General features: G+C 38.7%; 1 protein-coding gene across 1 annotated transcript in view; it reads right to left on the bottom strand.

Annotated features, from left to right (window-relative positions):
* The window catches only part of RIT2 (Ras-like without CAAX 2), a 124,022-nt gene that overhangs the window by 73,206 nt on the left and 28,786 nt on the right, over positions 1 to 22,030 (bottom strand). The window contains exon 3 of the mRNA XM_010566079.1: positions 10,092 to 10,283. Coding sequence (XP_010564381.1) covers positions 10,092 to 10,283 — 192 coding nt within the window. The remainder of the gene's footprint in view (positions 1 to 10,091; positions 10,284 to 22,030) is intronic.

Here is a 22,030-nt window from a genome sequence, read left to right as displayed (position 1 = left end):
CTCAATGCCTATTTCACTCCAAGGAATGCACAGATCATCTTCTCTACTCCCTCTTCCAACGTCCTGCTCTTCCACCTTCTCCTCTGACTCCACCAAACACACAACCACCTGCAATCCCTTCCTAACTTAAATAACCTATTATAAAAAAAATCTATTTTTAATTAAATAGAGAAAATACACGCAGTTTTCTTCATACAACATGTTAAGAAAGAGAGCAAAATTGATCAGGAATGTCACCTGAAGCCCACATTCCTGCATCGGTTCAGGATTCACAAAGTGAAAATGCCCAGATAATTCTGAGAATCTGGCCATACCTCCCAGGCTGATCACCTGCAACATAAACCTTGTGCTGGACTTCACTGGAAAATAGACCAGGACTTTGTGGCAATAGTTCATGTGTGGTTTGAAGCAATTGCTAGGAAGGTTGGACACAATGATAGGAAGGTGACTAGGTTTGGTCCGTAGCTTCAGTGGGCCAGGACTAAGCATGCCTGGGGTAATATCACTCAGATTTCAAAGAAGGAAAAAAACCCAACAAAACATATCTATCTCATGCATTCCTCAGGTTTAAAAATCCAAGAAATTGTGAGCTGTAGAAATGAATGGAGTCTCAGAAACAAAGGCAAGTTTTACTTTTTTAATCATAATGAAAGAAGAGATTGTAAGAGACACAGCTAGGAAAAGAATGGAAGAATTATCCCATAGTTTTGGTAATGACAAACTTTATTAAATGTAAAGACACTGTCTTCCCCATCACCTCAGAGGAGATGTAAAGCAAATTCAAAATTTCAACAACTCACTATATATGACAGGATTACCCAAAGGGTGGCCCGTGGTGCTGATGAATATCCTAAACTGAGCACATGGCTGGTGTTAGATTATCGTGTTAAAACATGCAGACACACACAAGCACACACAAAACTCCATGCATTTGTGTCAGTACTTGTACCAGACAATTTAAAAAAATTGACAAGACATTTTATTTTTCTCCTTATTAACCTTTTTAGACTGTAGTAGGTGGTAAAAAGGACATAGATGGAAACAGAGGGAAAGAACATTCCCTGAGCAACAGAGAAAATAAATGCAGCAATGGGAGAAGGGAAGCCCATGCTTTTTTCTTTTTCAAATAACACCCATCACAACAAGGTGGATGCAGATATTAAACTGTATCAACTCCAATTTCAAATAAACAACATACCATACCCTGACTCCCAGACTGGGACTGGGGTTCTGATCAGTAAAACTGTGTGATTAATACTGATAATGACTAACACTGAAACCTGAATTGTGCCATTTTATAGACATTTAACATCTTGAGTTTCAACTGTAGTAATGTGCTTTAATGTCATTTTATCATGGGTAATTTCCTGGACCTTCTTGAATTAACTGTGCTATATCAAACAATTTACTCAGAGATTTAGAAGCTGCCATTACACATAGATTTTTTTACTGTAAAATTTGGACACTATGGATGAGAGATTGGAAGTTTCTGAATGGCTATAACACAGAGGTATTTTCCCTTTCATTTTCTTTTTCAGATTGGTTTGTTTGGGTAAGGGGTTTGGGGTTTGGGTTGTTTTTTTTCTTTTGCTTGTCATGACTACACAGCTTAAACAACATCCCAGCATGTGAAGCTAACATGCTGCTACTCTTAGCCAAGTTGTTAGATCTGGATAAAAACAAATCTAACTTCCTAATTCATTTGGAAAAAAAAAAACAACAAAACTGAGTCAAGACAAGAAGACAAGCAAATCTTCAAAAAGCAAAGATGATTAAACTGATTAATCTTCTTTAAATGCTAGGTCAAGCTCTTATTATTTGTGACACCATGATGAGCTGTAATTAAATTCTGGCAAAATTTCTTCTTTCAAGTAATTTGAGCTACTACTGCAAAAACACACAGCAGACTATCCTTGCTACCAGGAATTCATATTTTTATATAAACAATGCACTCAGTAAATGTTGTCTCCTATATTAATCTGCTACTTTGCCAAGGTACTTTCATTTTTACAAAGTTGCTCATTACTGTCTCGCTTTCAGGACAGCATCTTTGCTCAAGTGCAGATTAACATGAAGAATACACATTAGTTCCACTCTAATTAAGCGTATGCTTAAATAGTTTCCTGAACTGGAACTGTAGTAAATAATATATGAGTTAGGCTGAAACCTTGATTTTGCTGATGTAAAAATAGCAGCATGTATATAAAAAGGTACCTTCCCATTGCATGCCATTCTCTTTCACGTCTATGTGCCCCTGTGGAGAAAATGAGAGGATAAATCTTGAGAGATGGGAGGTCATATTGCTTCAGGCATGGATGGTGGAGAGGCACAACTGTGCCCCAATTAGTACTGCCTGATGCGGTATGGTCATGTCTCTCCTCTTTCTGCATTAAGAACAGGTTGATGCCTGGCTTGTGTACAGTGTGCAAGAGGAAGATTCACAGACAGGACAATGAAGATTTCAGCAAATAAAGTGAAAATGAATAAAATGGAATTTTGCAACCAGACTTTTGGAGCACTGCCCCCGCAGCAGGGCAGGAACCGGAGGGAGAGTCTCACACTGCTCCTTCCTTACACCTTTCTCTGCTGGCGAAAAATGAAATGTGGAAGTTCTTCAGGGATAATGAGCTTTCTCACAAATTTTGCCTTCCAACACAGGAATCTGTACAGGCTACTAACTAATCCCTACTCACCCAACAAATGATACCATTGTGGTTTTCCTTGCAAGCTGTACCTCTCTGTGTGGTCACTGTGTAACCAAGGGGTTTCCCTCTGAGAGGCTCTAAGGAAAGCAACAGCATCCTGAACTTACTCACAAACGAGACCTACACAAGGCTGTTTTGCAGAAGTCTTGTGTGGGCAGTGTTCCAACAGCACTTGCGTGCTTTAGTTAAGAAGAAAGATCCTGCTGGCATGGCTACCAAACGAAGAGTGCGTTAAAGTCTTCACAACAGCTATCTCCCAATTTACAGACCAACCAGACAAATCTCACAGTCCAACTTCACCTTGAGTAGCAATCTAGATCAAGAAGAAAAGAGGTGAGAGAGTATCTCTGTAGCTTCACACCTCTCCGCCAAGGCATTCTCCCACTGAAGTCAAGCATGGCCACACCAAGTCAGAATTTGGTACATGGGGAGGACAAAAATCTCTGAGGAGGACAGTGAAGGTAACGCAGATAGACGTAACAACTACTGGGAGCCTTTTAAAACAACATGAAGTGTGTTGCTGTTTAATATCCCTAGGTGTGAAGCGACCTTGAAGCACCATCCCTAGTGCATACCCCTTGCTAAATGTCCTTTGTTGGCTACAAGCAATTAGTTGCTTCTGGTTTTATCTCTGAATATCCAGGTTTTCTGTTATAAATGCTTTTTATGTGCAGTTCAGCTATTGTTTCTCTGTTGTTTCTTCTCTTATAGAGCAGCTTCTTATCTGCATCTTAGTCCCTTTCAAATGTCGTCTTCTCTGTATTGAAGGGATTACAGGGCTTACTGGATGGATCACTAGAGGTTATCACAATTATGAATCGAGAAATGAGCCAACAGTTTCATTGCAATTCTCTGTATGTCTGATTGCATTTACTGCAGCCTGGGTCATACGAAGCTGTGGTTTGGGGGGTTTTGTGGAAATATAAAAGCATTGTAATGACAAAGAGGTAAACTATGTATAAATGAATATTTGCTAGAGACAGTTAAGTTGATAATAATAGAATTTCCTTCCAAGAGACTACAACTGCCAAACTGACTCCTACAATTGCAGTGGCATAGAAAAGCACACACCTTTTTTGGGGGGGTGTGGGGGTGCAGTGGGGCAACCACTAAAAAGATTTTATTTAAACGATGAAGACTTCTTAGGACAGTGAATGATGTTAAAGAAATGTCAAAAAAGCAAAATCTATTAAAAATAAATAGAAATTAGAGGTGTAGAGGAACATGACAGAATCCAGACACATGTTTTGATAATGTAAGAAAGTGATTATCAAAGGTTTGACAGATTTCTAAGATAATAAAACATCATGACAACTTCAGTGGTTTTAGTTCCAAATATTCAGACAACTGTCATAACTCCATCAAAACAGCAAAAATGACTTATATTATTCAGAATTTGAAGAGCAAACAAAAAATATGATGTGATGTCATGGGGGAAAGGCAATATGTAGGCAAGCAAATGTAAATGATCATGGCAACTCCATACAAATATAATTCATTTTCAGCAGGCATTCATGTTAGAAAAATAGAACTGCATGGATGTCCATGGAAAATTAACAGCCAAGATGACATCAAGATGGATTAATGAATTAATCTAAAAATTCATTGCAACATTCAAATACATAGTTTTTGAAGAATTTGCTCTTCTGTGCCATATTCTCCTCAGGCTTTTTTTCCATTAAGGATACCACTATGTTTTCTGTAGTCATTATTTAGGGTAAGCCCACCTGAATACTTCTAAGATATTTTAAGATCACAGCTCACACTGATCTTTAGAATGAAGCACCACCTAAGAATAACTATTTATTAGATTTTATTCATTCAAAAACCAAAGGCAAGCTGAGCATGCTTCAAAAGTCTACTCTGTTGTTAGCAGCAACAATAACAATAGAATGAATCAGTAAGTTTAGATTCTCAACTGAAAGGATATCATAAAGAATTCTGTTAGTCTTCATCTCACCCAAGTATTGCTATATAAAGGCTAAGAAGCTAATTGACCGTGCCTCCCTCTACAGTCAACTGAAAGACAGACGTCTTCATGGGCAGACACATCTCATTTTATGTTATGCGATAAATCCAGTTTTTCTGCATGGATTTTATAGAGAATCTGGCCAACTCATTTAGTCAAATCATTTTACCATGTCTATAGTTAACTCAGATGTACACTATTCTTTGTCAGTAAATAGTAGAAAATGCATTTCCCTTGACTTGCAGTTAGAAAGCTCAGAAGAAAGAGTGAAACCTTTCATTCTTTGGTAGGGCACTGGCCCGATAAATGGAAAACAAGAGTCTTCGGTAGACAGACTTCTATGCAAATGTCTTTAAGAGAAAATGGAACTGCTGGTGGTAAAGGACATTTACAAATTTGAGAGCAGGTTCAACCAAAAAGCAAAGGAATTCAGACTGATGCTAAGGTAAGAAGTTCAGAATACTGTAATTTCATGACTAATCTGAGTAAGAGAGCATCTAGTAAATAGTGCTTCATATTCATGCACTGGAAAATGAAAATAAAATATAATGTCATATTCTTTAAGTATTTTCAGTGTCTCAGCCAGGCACCAGAAGGTGTAGACTGACATAGTTGAAATATACTGAACAGTTATTCATACAAAAGAAACCAAAACAAAACAAGTTAAAAAACCAAACCAAAACAAAAAACATTAGCTGTCTCAGACTCAAAAGATATTTCAAGGTTTTAGAAGCCAGCATGAAAATAGAGCAACTGTCAAAACGAGAAATCCAAAAGGTGATGCTCACGGTATCTGATAACCAGTCAGCTCATCTTGAACAAATTTCAGAGTAAAACCTCATCGAAGTGAGAATGTTCTGCGGGCAGCTGGTTCAGACCATGGGAATGTATTGAGCCACTGTAATCCTGGTTTGAGAATTATCTTATGGTATAATAAAACCTTAGAAAGAAAATATAATGAAGCCCCTGTAATTAATTTGCACTCCAAGTAAGATATTGTTCCATGTTAAAGACAGTTTTCATATTATTTCATATTTCCTACTGAAGGAAGGAGGCTGTAGAGGGAGAGAGAAGGAAGAAAATGCTTTCAAAAGCACTGCTCCTACTCAGATTTGTGCTTGAATCCAAGAAGACAACTCATGTGTGGAAGGATAAACAACTGCATAATTCTGTTCAGGACCAGGACTGTACTGGCAAAACTAACAACTTTGATGACAGGCTTCCCAGAGAGGCCAAGAGCTGAATGAAGCGTGAGCTGCCCTCATAACCTTGGACTCAATGGACATCAACGTGTTATCCATGGACTTCACTGAGCCCACAGTTTACTCCTCTGCGGTCAAACAAAAGCGTATAGGAAAAACTGCTCCATGAAGGCTATGCAATTTCTACATAGGTAGAATTTCCAGAGGGGTTCTCACATCCACATTAAAAGTTTGAAAAAGCTGCTAGAAAGTATCTATTCTCTCCAGCTCAGAGCTACAGCACATTGTTCAAAAGAGCTTATGTAGTTAGTTCCCTTCTGAATTGCTGAATGCAATATATTGCAATGATCAGTAGGCGAAGTCTTATGGATATTTTTTCAAACAACCTTTCAGCAGTGCGACATGTCTTTATTATAAAATATTTTAATTAAAAGCTGCAATTTAGCATTAGCATGGCGTGAGCTCAAATAAGATCAGTTGTTTACTGTATTGTTTAAAGATTAATATGTTTTAATTAGATATTTATCTATTATACAGATTTTAAACTTCAGTAAGAACCAGATGTTCATCTGGGGTAAAGTGACAAAGCTTACCTGAAGTAAAAGTATCTTTTATATTCATATCAGCGGGTCCTAAGTGTTTCTGAAACTCTAACGACATGAAAAGACATACAGCCTATCTTTATTAATCTAATGACTTTAATGTTAGAAAACACTGAAATTAAAATGGTATTTAATCAAGCACTTAGTGCTCTATGTTTTACATCAAAGAGCTATGGGATAAAATACATATATTACTTAAATATTTCTTAGAGCAATGGCTAAAAATGAAGGAATGGACACAGATGAATGCCTTAACCACTCATGCCCACTCACTTTCCCAGTGAATCTCTGAACACAAAACAGAACAAGGTCAGAAAGGACCAGACGCAGCTGCAGTACAAATGGGTGGAAGAGAATGGAGGATGGAGGGAGCCTGGCCAACAGATTGGATATGCAAATCAAGATAATGAGTTATTATATTTTTTCCTCACAGTTTTTACACAGTTGTTCCCCCACATTCTTTCAGAGAAAATGGAAAGTGTTTATTCTTTAGGCTGATGCATGTAATTAAAACTTGCTTTAAGAAGGAGTACAGACAAAGCCATCTCTTAAGAGGTTAAAAATGAGAGGCATACTTAAAGACAACAGTAGTTTCACTGAAGCCATCAGAAAATAAAAACAGTATTTAAAAATAATAAGCTTGTTGGGTTTTTTTTCAGTAGTGTTTCTCCTAACACAAAATTTTAATTGCAGATTAGTTTTACTCTTGTAGTCCTGTTGATAGATTTGAGGCAAGCAACATACATCATTAATTGTATTGTGTAGGGGATCATATTTCAAACAACAGCTTTGTCTGACCGAGCTACTACAGCCTGTCCGATTGTTGTGGAATTGTCATTAAATGGAAATGATGCCTGGGAATGTTGAACTTAATGTTATGTTTCCAAATACCATGAATAACATTACAGTACCTTTAATGAATTTCATAGGAGAAAAACGTCATTAGACAAAGCAACAATATTAGCCCTGGTGCCCTGGCCAAATTCCAATCTGGCTAATTGCGTTCTGACACCCATTATTTCTCAGTTGTTTGAATTTGGTATGTTTGTGTACCTCACTGTTCATTGATATGTTAATGCTGTACATCATCAGGTCGTTGCTGTCTGTCACCCCAGAGTTAGCTGGCGACTACTCTTGACCATCCAAGTGCTTTTAATGAAGCTGTAGCTACAGTACATGACCTTGAAAAGATTCCTTTCAATTTACCTTCCCGCAGTTCATCAAGTTACTTAGATATTGCTTAACCTAACAAGTAAACATAGATTTAACTTATTTCAGTGTTTGTTAAACATACAGCACAACCTCACATCCCAGTTCTGAAATAACAAGCTGCCGAAGTCCATTAACATGCGCTTAAAGCTGGGCACAGAGATGACCTCCCCCACACTAGTGCTTTAGTTCAGGTCAGAGAGGCATTCTGAGCAGTATCCCCTAATCATCTCCACTTAACCATGCTTTGCTTTCAATCATGGAGCGGTCTCTGAGAACATGACCTGAACTATGCATGAAATTTAAGTGAAGATAATGCTTCAGGAGCACAACTTGTACATCTCGGCACCAACTACTCATGGAGACAATGGCCCTGGAGTAGAGTTAGTCCAAAGTTAAAAATAAATTCCCCAGATGTGGACTTCAGAATAAAATGGTTTGTTCTACAGCTCTGCTCCTGTTGGTTCATACTACTTGCTTATGTAGACATAGTCATATTCGACTCCTTTATTCAAAGGAGCAGATCTGCATTTTATTATCTTACTAGGCTTTGATGTAAGGGTGTCCCATGGCTCAAAGTCTGGATTGCAGAATATTTGAGAAAACCCTTCTGACATTGCCATACTTGTTGAGAGTTGTAGAGGGCTTATGGAGGAAAAGATTCTGAAGACCTAAAAGCTCATTGAAAGATTTTTAAAAAATATAGGACCTCTATTTGGAATTGTCTTGATACACATTCAGGCAGAATCTTCAGTGACAACCTTGTATAACAGGTTTTTCTGTGTCTGTCACATCACAAAGACATGATTTCTAATGTCATTCCCAAGAGCCTCTCCATGCCCTTTATAAGCTTGAGTGCTGTTTGTGATACCCAAGTCAGATATTCATGCACACTAATTTTCCTGTTTGAAGACCAGACAAGATCTTCAAGGAGCACGTAAAACACTTAAATAGGGCATATATTTTGATATGCATTGACAGTGATTAAAATATAAAAGCCCAATAAATCGTAAGATCAGAAAGAGGTAGTGCCAAAGGTCACTCACTGGAAGAGAGTCTTCATGTCACATTGTGAATAGAGTATTCCTGAAACCCCCATCTACTGTAGGTAACCAATCATATCCCATTTCTGTTGGGATCAGGTGCAATGTCCTGTTCTCTCAGCAGAACAACTGAATCCACATCCCTCCCCATCTGGTACATAAGTACCCCAGAAGCTGCACAGATTGTACTGCATGTTGCACATGGCACTGTTATTTGAAGCCTCAAGCTGCGTGTTAAACTGCAGCTGGATTGTCACCATTAAGGTTTTGTCACAGTCTGATTTAGGGAGAAAGTCAATGATCTGGAAACAGATGTGAAGTTTTAAATGTACGTCATCAGATCTTCAGGATTAATTTCAGGCTTAACACTGCCTTGGATTTTCTTGAGGTAGAAGAAAGAAGACAAAAGAAATGGGGAGAAGAATGACAGGATAAGTGGAAAAGAGTAGACAGGATCATGTGAGCACAGATGCTAGTGAACTGAAAAACACTATTTTATTTAATTGTTACATATGTCTGCACAGAAGTCAGTCATTTGAAAGCAGTTGTAGTGTGCATAAGGAGCCTCTTAAGATTTCCATATAGGAAAATCTTTTTTTTTCCTCTTTTCGAAGTTTCTGATTGAGATTAAGGATATTTTCCATTCAGTACTGGGACACAACCAAGCCATTTTTAAGATGGTCTCTCTCTAACTCACTGCCTTGCACACACACACACATATCAATTCAAACAGCAAGGAGGAAGCAGAGAGGAAGCCAAAGGAAACGAGTGATCAAAGATTGCTAAAGACTTTGAGAGAGCCACAGTCAATGCCCTCATAGTCAAAGAAATCTGCTGCTGTATGGGTGGTGGTGGCTCAAATTTTGTATACAAATCAAAGTGGATTCAAGCCACTGGCTTTTCAGGCAAAGATAATCTCATACATATTTCTCTATTTTAACTAGATTTTTTTTCAGTCTGAGTTTGAGAAACCTTTAATTAAATCTAGTACGTTCACGAAAAAAATAATAATCTGCATTTAATGGCTGGTAACTTCCAGTGAAAACAGGTTTTTTGCCACAAAGATCCTGAGTGAATCTTTTTCCATGCTGAACATCTATATTACTTCAAACAAAAACAGTGGGGTTCCTTTTCAAGTAAAAACAAGGAACATCTGGATGTGATTGGTGAAGGCTGCTTTAAGATCCATAATATATGAATGAAAAGTACTAAGTCCTTAATTTATTACCAATCCTAGTGTGTTGTGCTTTGATTAAACCTCATCTTGTGCTAATAATTCTTAGTACTGTACAACACACGCTACAGAAATCCCTGAGGTAGCCAAGGAAAACCAAGCCAAAACCAGCAGAAAAGTTACTTACCTGTCTGAACTCTTCAAGATCTATTTTGTTTCCCACCAGCACCAAGGGGATGTCATAGGTGTGCCGGACACGATAAATGAGTTCCTTAAAGTCAGCAGCTTCTTGAAAGGATTGGCGGTCTGTGATGGAATAGCAGATAATGAAGCCTTCTCCGCCCCGCATGTATTGGTCCCTCATGGCTGTGAATTCTGCCTGTGGAATAGGAAGAACATGCTTGGTAATTTGGCAAACAAAATTATTCATCTGTAAATAACAAACTTGCTGAAAACTTCCCCCATTCCCTACATAATTTCCTATTGCTTGTTTTACTGGTTTAAATACTGCTTGCTGAAACTTGTGCATCCTTCTGGGGCCATCATCCTGGATAACACAACACCAGGATTTCTCTTAAGACCTTTTTTTTCCTTTTCCCATAGACTCTGTCTTCTAAGAATATGAATTTATTATGCCAGTGCCTGCATACAGAAAATCCTGTCTCATGTATTTCTAGAACCTTCTGCAGCACTTTCGGTACACATAGATAATGCAATTGAATGAATACTAACAGGTGTAAAAAAAAAGCTATATTACGATCTAGGGATTGGAGACAGGTACAAACTCCTTATTATGCACTCAATTCAACAGCTCAGTAATATCAAAAAGACATTCATTGACTCCCACCAGCTTTGGAATAGTGCCTAGTAAAACAGGAGTAGAATCTGCAAAATGTTCTGCTCTTTCAAATGCTCTCAGAGAAGCTGGGGCTTTCAGTTCAGTGTGGGATAATACCATTAAATGAAAATGAACAATTTCAAAGAGTGTGAGAATTGGCCCAATTTCCTCCTCCTGCATTTTTCTCTATTTATATATGTATTTATTGTCACAGCAACACTTCTGTTACTGGTATGGTTTTTCAGAAGTATTTAACAACTGCCACATTGTACAAAAATCAAGATTTAGTTTTCAACAACTAGTCTCATGCACTGTGGCTTGAGAATATGTTTTAAAGCCAGTTTCTTTTTCAAGTTTGTTTGCTCTTCTTGATCACAGCCCAGAATAATCCAATACCATGGCAACAGTCGGTCAGGATCAGAATCCTCCTGACAGAATCAGTTCTCCAGAGATATTAAGATGCAGGAAGGTCTGATAAAGCAAGGAATACATGTATCAACATTGGACCATTTCTATGAGCAGCAGGATGCAATATCAAGTCCTGTATTTTTTACACTGTTGAGAATTTAGGATAGGATTTTAAAAACAGTTTCAGTTATATATATACATATATCTCTTGAGTTCTGGCTGAAAATTGAAGGGAAATGGATTGCTTATGCTCTTTTAAAAGTCTCAGCCTTAAATCTTTCTCAATAGTCACTCATGTTGATTGATAATACTTCCTGTGAATAGACTTTCGTGTTGACCATTATCATTTATTCATGATGTATCTTTTACCCAAGGGCTTTCTTATATATCATGCAAAATATTTCACCTGCTACAGGAAAAAGTTCATAGACTTAGCTCCAAAATAGCAGACTAATAGGCAATTTAAGGGTAGGATTCTGCTTTGAGACTTACTCAGAATTTCAAATCTCTAAACTATCACCACTGGCATCCCAGGAGAGTTTATTAACTACCAAGCTACAGCATAGAGTGGATCAGGCCATATTCTATCCCATCCTCTTGAAACTGGATGAAGAAGAAGTAGGGCAGCAGTGGGGTGAAACACAGAAGACATCAAACAAAAAGGATTCTATGCTCTTCTGGGGTGGGCAAGACAACGAATGGAAATCTGCCTCTGTTCCCAGGTCTTTGCCCGACATCTTCTTTAGAAGACCATACTCAAGGTCCAAGTAATGGGCAGGGAGTGTTAATGACTAAACACAGAGACATACACCTTCTCCTTTACTCGCCCTCAGATCCTCGGGACCCAGAATTAGGGTTTCTCCGCAGCCCCCGTCCCCCGTTCACCCAATTGTCCTCTCTTTGCCTCAATCACCTGGAACTGTTCTGCACCATGATGAGTAGGGTAGTGTCCTTTGTAGGAGTTGCTGAACAAGGCCAGGATCCCTTCAGGCTCAGCAGACAATGGAAACCTTATGTGGAGTTAAACTTGTGGATTAAGGCTCCTGAATTTAGCTGTCCGTGTAGCTGCAGGTCACTATCTAAGGCCCTGTTATAGATAATGGCAAGCTAGTCAATGCAATTAATGGACTAGAGATTGCTTCTGCTGATGAAAAAGTTATCTCTTTAGTTACCTAATTATCTATTTTTTTGTTTATCTGTTTTAGAGCGAGCTGAACATTTATACAACTGAATGGAGCCACTAGCTCCCATGTAGACATTGGAAAGTAGATGTTTTGGTATGGAACTTAAATCCCAGCCCAGACGACCCGTCTTCCCACGTTAAAGATTTCATAAATCAAGTACTGTAACACTGTATGATTATTCTGCACAGCACTAGAGCTCTGCTTAAGCGAGATGATCCACCTCTAGGAAGTGCTCAGAACTTTGTACGCTCATTTATAGCTATTTATGGCAAACTAAGAAGGAATTAGGTCACATATCCCTGTTTAAGTTACTCACAGTAAGTGACTTTCCGCAGCATGAGGACTCCCAGGATCACTCCCCAGGAATGTTCAATGGCTTTCGTTGACTGCTAGGAGACTTTGGGTTCCTAAATTTATACACTGAATCATTCCAAGGGACAGAGTGCTCAGCTTTTAGGCACTGCCATTCTTGAGTCGGAGTCATTTACCTACACATTCTCGTTCACGCCTGCACATAGTTATGACTTTAAGGATATGAATGAATTTACTTCTGCAATTTTTTATTATGACATTTTATTGCTGCTGATGTATTAGACTAAACAGCCAAAGTACTTTAGTGTCATGTTTGCAGTGATCCATTTTCAGAGGCATTAATTATTCTATGTAAACTGGACTGGGGACATCCACTTGGTTTTCTGTTTTTAACTCAGTTAGTCATTTCCATTCTTATTTTTTGGTGTTGACTTTCACTTCTCAGCTTTTTCCCCTTAGCATCATTGCTCATTACAGAGTCAAGGACTCAAAGGTCAAACACAAACAAACCTTTTATTGGATTTCAAAAAAAGTGTTTTTTTTTCTCTCTTCACCAAGAATCCCAACATAGTAATATATACTAAGAAAAAGAATAAATACAATTTCTAATAAACATACTATAACCATTGCAATAATGTTTGCATATTATATACACAAGACAAAGGACTAAGATGTAATTAAACCTCTTTGTTAATTTTTTAGTTCAAGTCCTACTCCAGATTTCACAGTTTACTTGTATCTCTACAGTAAGCAGAACCAAAATCCAAATTCACCTGGGATTTGTGGATGTTCAGAGGTACACTGAGACAGACCTAGAGGTTTTACAGATTTTTCAGTCGTTTTATTTTTATATTTTGCCTGGTTCTCTTATAAAAGAAAGCAACAGTATATCTGTGCAGTTGGCACACTAGTACAGTTGGCACACTAATATCTTTTTTAATTGTTTCCTGATGTAAAAGTTACTTTTTAAAAAATTATTCAGGAATAGTACTAGATGCCATTTGCTACTCAAGAAGGGGAAAATATGAAACATTCCCAAGTCAGTAAATGCCAAAGGGAAGAGACAAAAGGAAATCACACCTCCTCAAAAGGAAATCAATTCTGAGAATTAAAGTGAAGATTTGTCATGCTTATAGCACTTTGCAGCTTGACATCAGTCTCTAATACTCTCTTGTGCATTATGACTAAGTCTTAACTGAAAAATGTGGTAAAAAATCTTTTTAAACTAAATCATCATTCTTAGGAGAGATGGTATACTTGAGAACAAGCACAAGTCTGGATAGAAACAAAATAAAAATTCTCTAAATTTGAAAGAAGGCAGCATAACTTTTTCCTTTTCTTTTTCCTTTATAATTGAATGTAGAAAAAACCTGATACTAATCCTCATATGATTATATATGTCTACCTGTCGTTGAAGAAAGTTAGCAAGAAAATCTCTCAATGATTATGTCGCTCTTAAATAGATGTCACATTTGCTTTTTATCAGTTCTCAGGCATCTCCTGTGATTTTTCAAAGATAAGAGAATGGCTTCACAATGACATAGAGCAGCTCCCTCAACATGCTCAGAAGCATCCCATCCTGTTGTATCCAACTGCAGACACCCAGATTACCTAACTTGCACCTGTTGATCCCCCTCTGCTAAGGGCAGTGTATCTCTTCCTCAGACTTTCCTGGGAGGCATAAAGATGTGGGATGCGTAAGAGCACAGCTTGCCTGTACAGGCTGGGATAGAGAAAGTCCTAAGTATGTTAGTCCTTTCCATGTTCCTCATCATTAGGCCACTCGCTCCTTTCAGCAGCAGCTCCACATTTTTCCTGGTCTTTGTTTAGTTGCCAGCATATCTGTAGAAACCTCTCTAGCTGCCTTTTTCATCTCTCAAAAGTTTCAACTCTAGAAATGCTTTGGCTTTCATAACCCAATCCATTCATACCCAAGAATACTGCTACACTGATCCTTGGAAGACTGTCCCTGTTTCCACATTTCATCCTTCTGTATATGCTTTTTCTAGTAGCTTTTAGGAGAACAACTTAGCAAAGAAAATACTTAACCTCTGTTTTCTCTCTGCATCTTGATTTATCCTCTTTTATCCCACTTTTCATAACAAGCAAAAGAAAGCTTTTCAAAATGAGCAATATTTTTAATTAGTTTTAAAATTCATATTGCTTTCATAGAAATATAAATAGAACTTGCATGTTTTATTTGTTTCTTAGACATTAGAAACTTTTCCAAATAAGATCAGCATCCTAATGTCTCCAGAAGAAGAAACAAAGGCATCGAGCAGCAAAGTCAGATAGTGTACGCTTAGATACCTAGATCCTTATGAAGGATTGGTTTATGGGTTGCTATCAAACATAACAGTTTGGATCTAATGTTCAGGAAGGTGTATCACAAAGTGCACTGAAGCCAAGCCTGGTTCTTTACTCTTTCCTAAGTATTTCCTCCTGAACAAAGCTTTGATCCAACTCAGAATAGAAATTGTTAAGAAGCAACCTCTTCCACATCAGCATTTTACAGCAGCAGAACTGAAGAGTGAAGCCAATTCTCCTGGATCCCCGTGTTATGCATGGCTAATAGTTAGCCTTGTCAGCCCCAAAAGGATAAAAGAAAAAGAGGGGGAAGAGAAGAACTAACAAAAAAAAAGGACACAGGCAATGAGCAGGGGGTCACCATATCTGTCCCTTCTTTTTCATTGTGTGGTGATGTGTTTGAGGAGTACACACTGTGCAATGCTTAGAAGTGCAGTCCTTCTCCACGCTCCTCAGAGGTGTAGTGCTTAGAAATTTAAAGATGCAGCACCTCAGAAACAAAGGTGTCATGTTTTTCAAACTACACACACACTCCACACATTTTGATGTCTGTTCTTTTTTTATGATCTTGGCTGGTATCTCTGGAAGAGGTCAGAGTCTCCCCAGGGAGGCCAGCCTCACAGTTTGAGAAATGCCACTTTCTGTATCTTCTTGTCTTATGTTCTGCTTGACTTTAGAACTGGGAATCTGCTAACAGATGTTCTTAATCAAAGCTGTCTCCCTGATTACCACAGGGGTCATTCTTATTACGAAGGGGTTTTTTACATTTCTAGTGAATGCTGGGGGAGGGAGGAGGTATGATCTTGGAAACAGGCAGGATATTGTTCATCTGTGACAACGAACAAACAAGGGTAAAATGAACAAGAAGGACACAGGAAACTCAGTGGGGAGAAAAAAAATAATTTTTCAAATAGTGAGGGAGGAACTCAAAAGTAATGACCATACCACATAAAAGAAATATGTGCAAATGCATTGTTCACTTAAAAAAAAAAAAAACCAAAACCACCACAACCCAACAGAATTTTTGGTTACAAACAAGTTGAGAATTTCTTCTATCAGGAAAGTTTTTGCCAATATGGTTAAAGATTATTTTTTAGCAGCAAATGATTTTTTGAAGCCAAAGTACAACCCTCCCATTTCTCTCTGTTAATAAATTCTCTTACACACATAAACATCACAGTTGACTTCATTGGGATTATGTATCATTCACCTGGCACTGGTTGTCATAAAGTGTGCTTTCCTTTTCTTTTACCTCCTGAAATAGATTTACCTAAGGAAAATACATTGGTGAGAAGTGCTGTGATAATTATTTGGTTTTCACTAATTTTTTTAGGTTGGGTTTTTGGTTGGGTTTTTTTTGGCGGGGGGTGGGGTGGTAAAAGCAAGTAGCTTTTAAAAGCTTATTTGTAAAAGCAAGCAGCAAAAAACCTGCAGCAGTTACATTTCAAATGAGAAAGAATCCAGACAGGACATTGGGCAGATATTATATCTTATAACCACCATAATACTGCTACTACTCTAGACGCAAAGGAAGGGACTTGTTTCATCTGGTTTCTGCCACTGAAGAGGTACTCACCTATTCTACATTAGTCTTCAAGTCTCTCTCTACAGTCAGAAGAGAGAGATGATCGACTCCAGAGAGTGATCCAACCCATCCTCAGAGAAGTCCTTAAGATACCAGGGATGGCTTTCCTTTGTACCTCTCTCACTACCTCAACAGAGACTAAATACCAGTCCCAGCCTCTGTGGTCCACAATATGAGCCACAGCCCCTGGCCAGTCATATCCTTCATGCATTTGGATGATAAGGCTTGTCCTCCTTTCCACTTTAAACTTTTCATTTAGTTTCTACAAGGCTGTTTTATTTCTAACAGAGTTCAAAAGGTCAAGAGGATGTATAACATTTAGTGCCTAAAGCCAATAGAGGATTTTTCCCTTCAGAGCACACAGCAGTGGGAAACGTTATCCCTCAGTATGGGTTAAGTTACACTAGATGATAAACAGACACCCTTTTTCCATCACAGAAATCAAAGTTCCAAATCTGCTGCCTTTGCTCACAGGATTCCAGCATGCACCAGCTCTAGGTTCCCAGCAATGACACAACAGAAAACAAGCAAGCACTGAACGATATCAGCATCACTTCACGCTCTCTTCTTTCTTCCCTCCTATTTCCAGTCATCCTTTGCAAACAGCAACAACAAAAGGCGTTATATAGCAAAAGATACAGAAAAATTTGCAGCAGGTGGTACTCGGCCACCTGCGCCAGCCTAAACCATCTGCCACATCACTGGGAGGAAGGAAGGGAGCTGTATAAGAGCTCAGACACAGACCAAAGAAGATGCAGGGGCCCTGGCTTAAATACTGGAGGACAGGGATTGATTCTTCTCTGCATCAAGTCTCTGCACTGTTCTGGGTGTACATCAGACCCCTCTCTCGCGATCCTTTTTGCCTGCTCTAGTAATGATCCAGGAACAGTTCAAAATGGGATTAGTATAAATGAGAATTAGCCCATAAGCCTGCAGTGGAAGTGGATTATTATTATAATCAGTCCCTTGATTAATGATCAGTCAGTGTCTCACGCCTTATAATTACAGGAAGGAATCCTTGCTTCTGTTATAAAACAGCAATAGCCCTTTCCTTCTGTGAATTTGTACTGGGGACAAAATGCACATCACCGATGATGGGAACGGTATAAATAGAACATAAAAGATGCAGTCCATGTTCCTAGCAGACTAATGTCTTTCTGAACTTAATCTGACAGCCTTCCAAGGCAATATTATGAACTCCACATTGTACAAAATCAGTAGCCTTTTCTTAACTCTGGGAATGTACATGTAAAAAGCTGAAACAGATACTGAAATTAATCTGTAATTTAGAAGACAACTAGCACCAACAATATCAACCCTGTTAAAATCAGTGCCTATTTATCTGGCCACTCCTCCCTATGTTTAAGCTAATTTATTTACCTGGGAAGGGAAAAAAGCATGAAGAAGGAGGATATTCATGACAGGTGATCTTTGCTGGAAGACGCAGGTATAATTTTCACTTTTGCAACAAATAGCAGCATTACTTCTTAGCTGCTTATTTCCAGGGTTTTCCGGGGGTCAGTGTACACTCTGGAAATGGAGGAGATAAGCTCGCCTAGGTAGACTGAATGACAGGGAGCACCTCAAGTCCTTGCCTATGGGCAAGAAGATGGTCCAAGCTGAGCGAGTCAACTGAATGGACGGTTGGCAATTTAAGAAACACTATTAGACTCGTGCTGAACACGAAATGCAAGCGTAGCCTTATATCCCTAATTTTCACAAAATTTTGGCCAAAGACTTTGTAGAATAGCTTCCTTCTCCTACCCTTCCCCCACGCTTATGTTCTTCAGCATCAGCCTTCTCCCTCTAGAAAGAGATCTTCAGCCCCAGACAGGAGCTGGTATTACACTAGACCTCAGTTCAGGATTCTTTCTGAAGCCTAATCTATTTGCATGGAAAGAGATGGATTCCTTCACACTGGTTAATACATCTTTAATCTCTGACTACTGGAGAGCCTTTATGAACCTCTAAATTCCTGAATATAAAGAATGAATTAGCTAAAAATAGACTTTCATTTCTTAATCTGAGTCACTATATCAGGTTAGTTCATGAGGACATTAGTCTCATCTTCATTCAGATGAGTCTGAGACTTCGAACTGGTATGTCTAAATTTTCACCCTTTCTGAAAATCACCAGTTTGTAAGCTTTGATTACTGACTCCTTTAAATCACTGAGGAACACAATCTGTTTTCATCATTTGTGAATTCATGTTGTTTCCCACATGTGGGCTTAAAAGATTCAGGTTCCCTTCTCTTTTCAGCTGTGATACTTCTTCCCATCATATCTGGTATTGCTCACAGTCACAGACCGTGCAGGATTAAGTCTCATGAAAAGCAGGTGTAGATGTTCCTTCACACCCTGAACACTGATGGATCACTACTGCACTGCCCCATTCACTAACTGCGGAACATTTTGTCTGCACTCACTATTCTGTATTCTCATACTGTTCTGCATCATGGCTGACTTACAGAGTAAGATTGAACCACATCAGCTTGGCAGAAAAAAATAAGTAATGAAAAATAAATATAGAAAAAAAAGACAAATGAGAACAACTTCCAATAAAATAACTCAGGACTTCAAAAAACAACATCACACAGTGACCCTTCTTTCTTACTATGCACCTACTAAATAACCTGCACTGGCACTTAGACCATCCCTCCTTCTCTGCGCTGATGTTCCCAATGTTCCCACTCTAATTGCCCTCCTGCCTTCAGGTGATAATATATTTGCCAGTTTGCTGCAATTGTGCTTTTGTTAACTTTATTAATCCTGCTCTTCCAAAGATGGTTTGTCACATGCAGTAATGGAAATATGCACTCCATCACCTGGGAGATGATATCTACTTTTCATTCATCCCCAAATATGGATGAAATCACCATATCAATTCTCCACAAAGCCAGTAAAAATGCCTCGGTGCTACACTCCCTAACTCAGAGAACTGTCTTTTTCTTTCATATTAATGCTAATGGTTTCTCTCTTAGGGATAAACACCTTAGTAATTTTCTCCTAAATGCAGGCACTGAAGCAATCTTCACTGTTAACTAGCTCTAAAACCCCCAACTGCATTTGGTTTATAGTGCACCGTATAATACTTTTTTCCCCTCCTCATTGGTATGCAAGAAAGACTAAAGCCAATTTTCACCTTTTATCACAAATGCATCATAAATGGTAAAGGGAAAGAATTAATAGCTCAGTAATTACATTTTAGTAAACAGCAGAGGAAAAAAAAAAAGACAACAACCCACTAGTGAAGAGGTAATGACTGCAGCTGCAAGCAAGGGCTCGCCAGGGATTCAAACGAGCCCTTGTCAGCTTACGTGGGCATTGCAGACTTGCCATCTTCCCCAGTGAGGCTTGTGCAGCCTCGCAGAAGCGAAACGGGAGGCTGTGGAGTCAGACACCTCATTGCTCTGATAAATGACTGCAAATGATATTCTGGCTTGCATATATATTCTCTCATGATGACTTCCATAACAAGTGTGCTTACCTTAAAAATTCCACAACACAGGTATTTGTCTCTCCTCCCCTGTGCCCTACTCATCACCAGAGATATAATTTGAGCTAAAATTCTGAAGAGGGGGGAAAAAAAGAAGCAAACAACCTGCAGGGTGGCTGGTTTAGACTTTTGTAGCATTTAATCAATTGCGCGCTCATTTCTGCCACTGAAATTTAGCTCAGTGTTTATCTGAGGGATGTGCTCCCCGGGGACTACATAAATCACCAATACGAATGCAAAACAGCTATTCTATAGCTGCGCTGATTTTGTATTGCTTACAATATTAAAATCTGGTATGAGTCTGTGACACAGAAGGACTAAGTTTTCATTTCCCTATGACTTCCAGCATGAAGGAGATCCCACTGTTCTTTTTTCTTTGCATTTGCACAAGTATTTCTGGTGCAAGTGAGATGGCTAGGTAGTGTTACGTGCACAGCGATAGTCACTGGATTGGCATCTATGTGTACAGCCCTACAACACAGCTCTCAGTGACCTTCTGGGGACTTGGGGGAACAGAGCCTTAGCTGAAACAGCAGGAACGTGTGTCACGTCTACTGTGAGCAGTTCACAAAATGTCTCAAAGGTTACCTTCACATGAAATGCAGCTATTCGGCACTAAGAGATGTTCAGTGGGACCAATTCTTCTATGACAATTCAAACAAACATCTAACTTTTTAAGGACTTGATCATTGCTTCATACATTCAACATACACTGAAGATTTCATCCAGATCAGTTTCTATGATATCTAGGCTCTAAAGTAAATCAGGAATAGTTTAACTGAAGCTAATTCACTTCTGGTGGGGTAAATGACACCCATTTTCAGATCCACAGCCTCTGCGTCTTCCTGTAAAACAGGAGAATAGTTTTCATTTCTTTACAAAAAAGCTGTCAGGACAAAGAGCGAGCTCCAAAACTGTAAGTCATGAGGTATCTAGGTTAGATCAATAGATCCTGAAAAGATGCTGAGTAGCTTCTGAGATATGCCAAGACTGCCCAACACAAGGCCACAACTCATCTGCAATTCTGAAAGTTAGTGGAGTCTGACTTCTTCAGCTTGCTTCAAGGTGTTAGTCCGCTACCCCACTGCAAGCAAGACAAGATCTGGTTTCTTACACAGGTACAGCCAATCCAGCTACTGCTAAGCTTTTGATTTTTGTTTTTTCGAAATAAAAGATTGCTCTCTGGCATGGCTTGTTTCACATCATCCCACTGCTCTGATAATGACATGGAACTCCCGTGACAACAATTTATTCTCCTCAGCCATTAGGCACAAAATAAAAGCAGGCACAAAAATCTATGCAAGCTATGCAAACTTTCTCCTATGCAAGTAAGAAAAATACAGATCTGAAATACATCTAGTTTAAAAAAAAAAAAAAAACAAACAGAAAATGTTCCATATTTTCACTAATTATTTTCTTGAATTTCTACTTTGCTCTTCATTTCCTCTTTTAAAAATCTGGATAAATGCAATAACATTCCTTAGATTACAAAGGAGAGGTGACAAGCAATGGAGTTAAAAATTTACTGAGGTTTACTTTTTCTGGGGTTTTCTTTTGGGGGTTTTTTGGGGGGCGGAAATTGGCAGGGGGGGGCATTGGGGGAGATGCCACTTCCAGGTTCTGGGGCGAAACTATTGGAACTTCAGCTGTGAAAGATAGCTTTTGTTTTTAGGCTTTTCCAGCCCCCACCTGCTAGTGTGAAATTAAAATAACATCTTTAGAAAGCCTCTTCAAGCTTTTGCAATTCAAAGGTTTGGATGATTCAGATAAGACTACGTAACTTTGCTCTCTTCTTTTGTTTTTGCCTGGAGACACCATCATTCAAGGTATTAGTAAGAGTATCCAGCAGCTACAGAATAGCATAGAAGACAAATAAATTTTGAAAATTACGGTTCTTTAGGACAACCCACTTTTCTTGAGAAGCATTAACACCCTGCTTTGCAAAAGTCCCTTCTCTTGGTCATTTGTTATTGCCAGGTCAAATGGCACCAGGTGG

Source organism: Haliaeetus leucocephalus, unplaced genomic scaffold (assembly GCF_000737465.1).
Source record: "Haliaeetus leucocephalus isolate CR32 unplaced genomic scaffold, Haliaeetus_leucocephalus-4.0 Scaffold204, whole genome shotgun sequence".
Classification (NCBI taxonomy): Eukaryota; Metazoa; Chordata; class Aves; order Accipitriformes; family Accipitridae; genus Haliaeetus; species Haliaeetus leucocephalus.
This window is presented reverse-complemented; position numbering and strand designations above follow the sequence as displayed.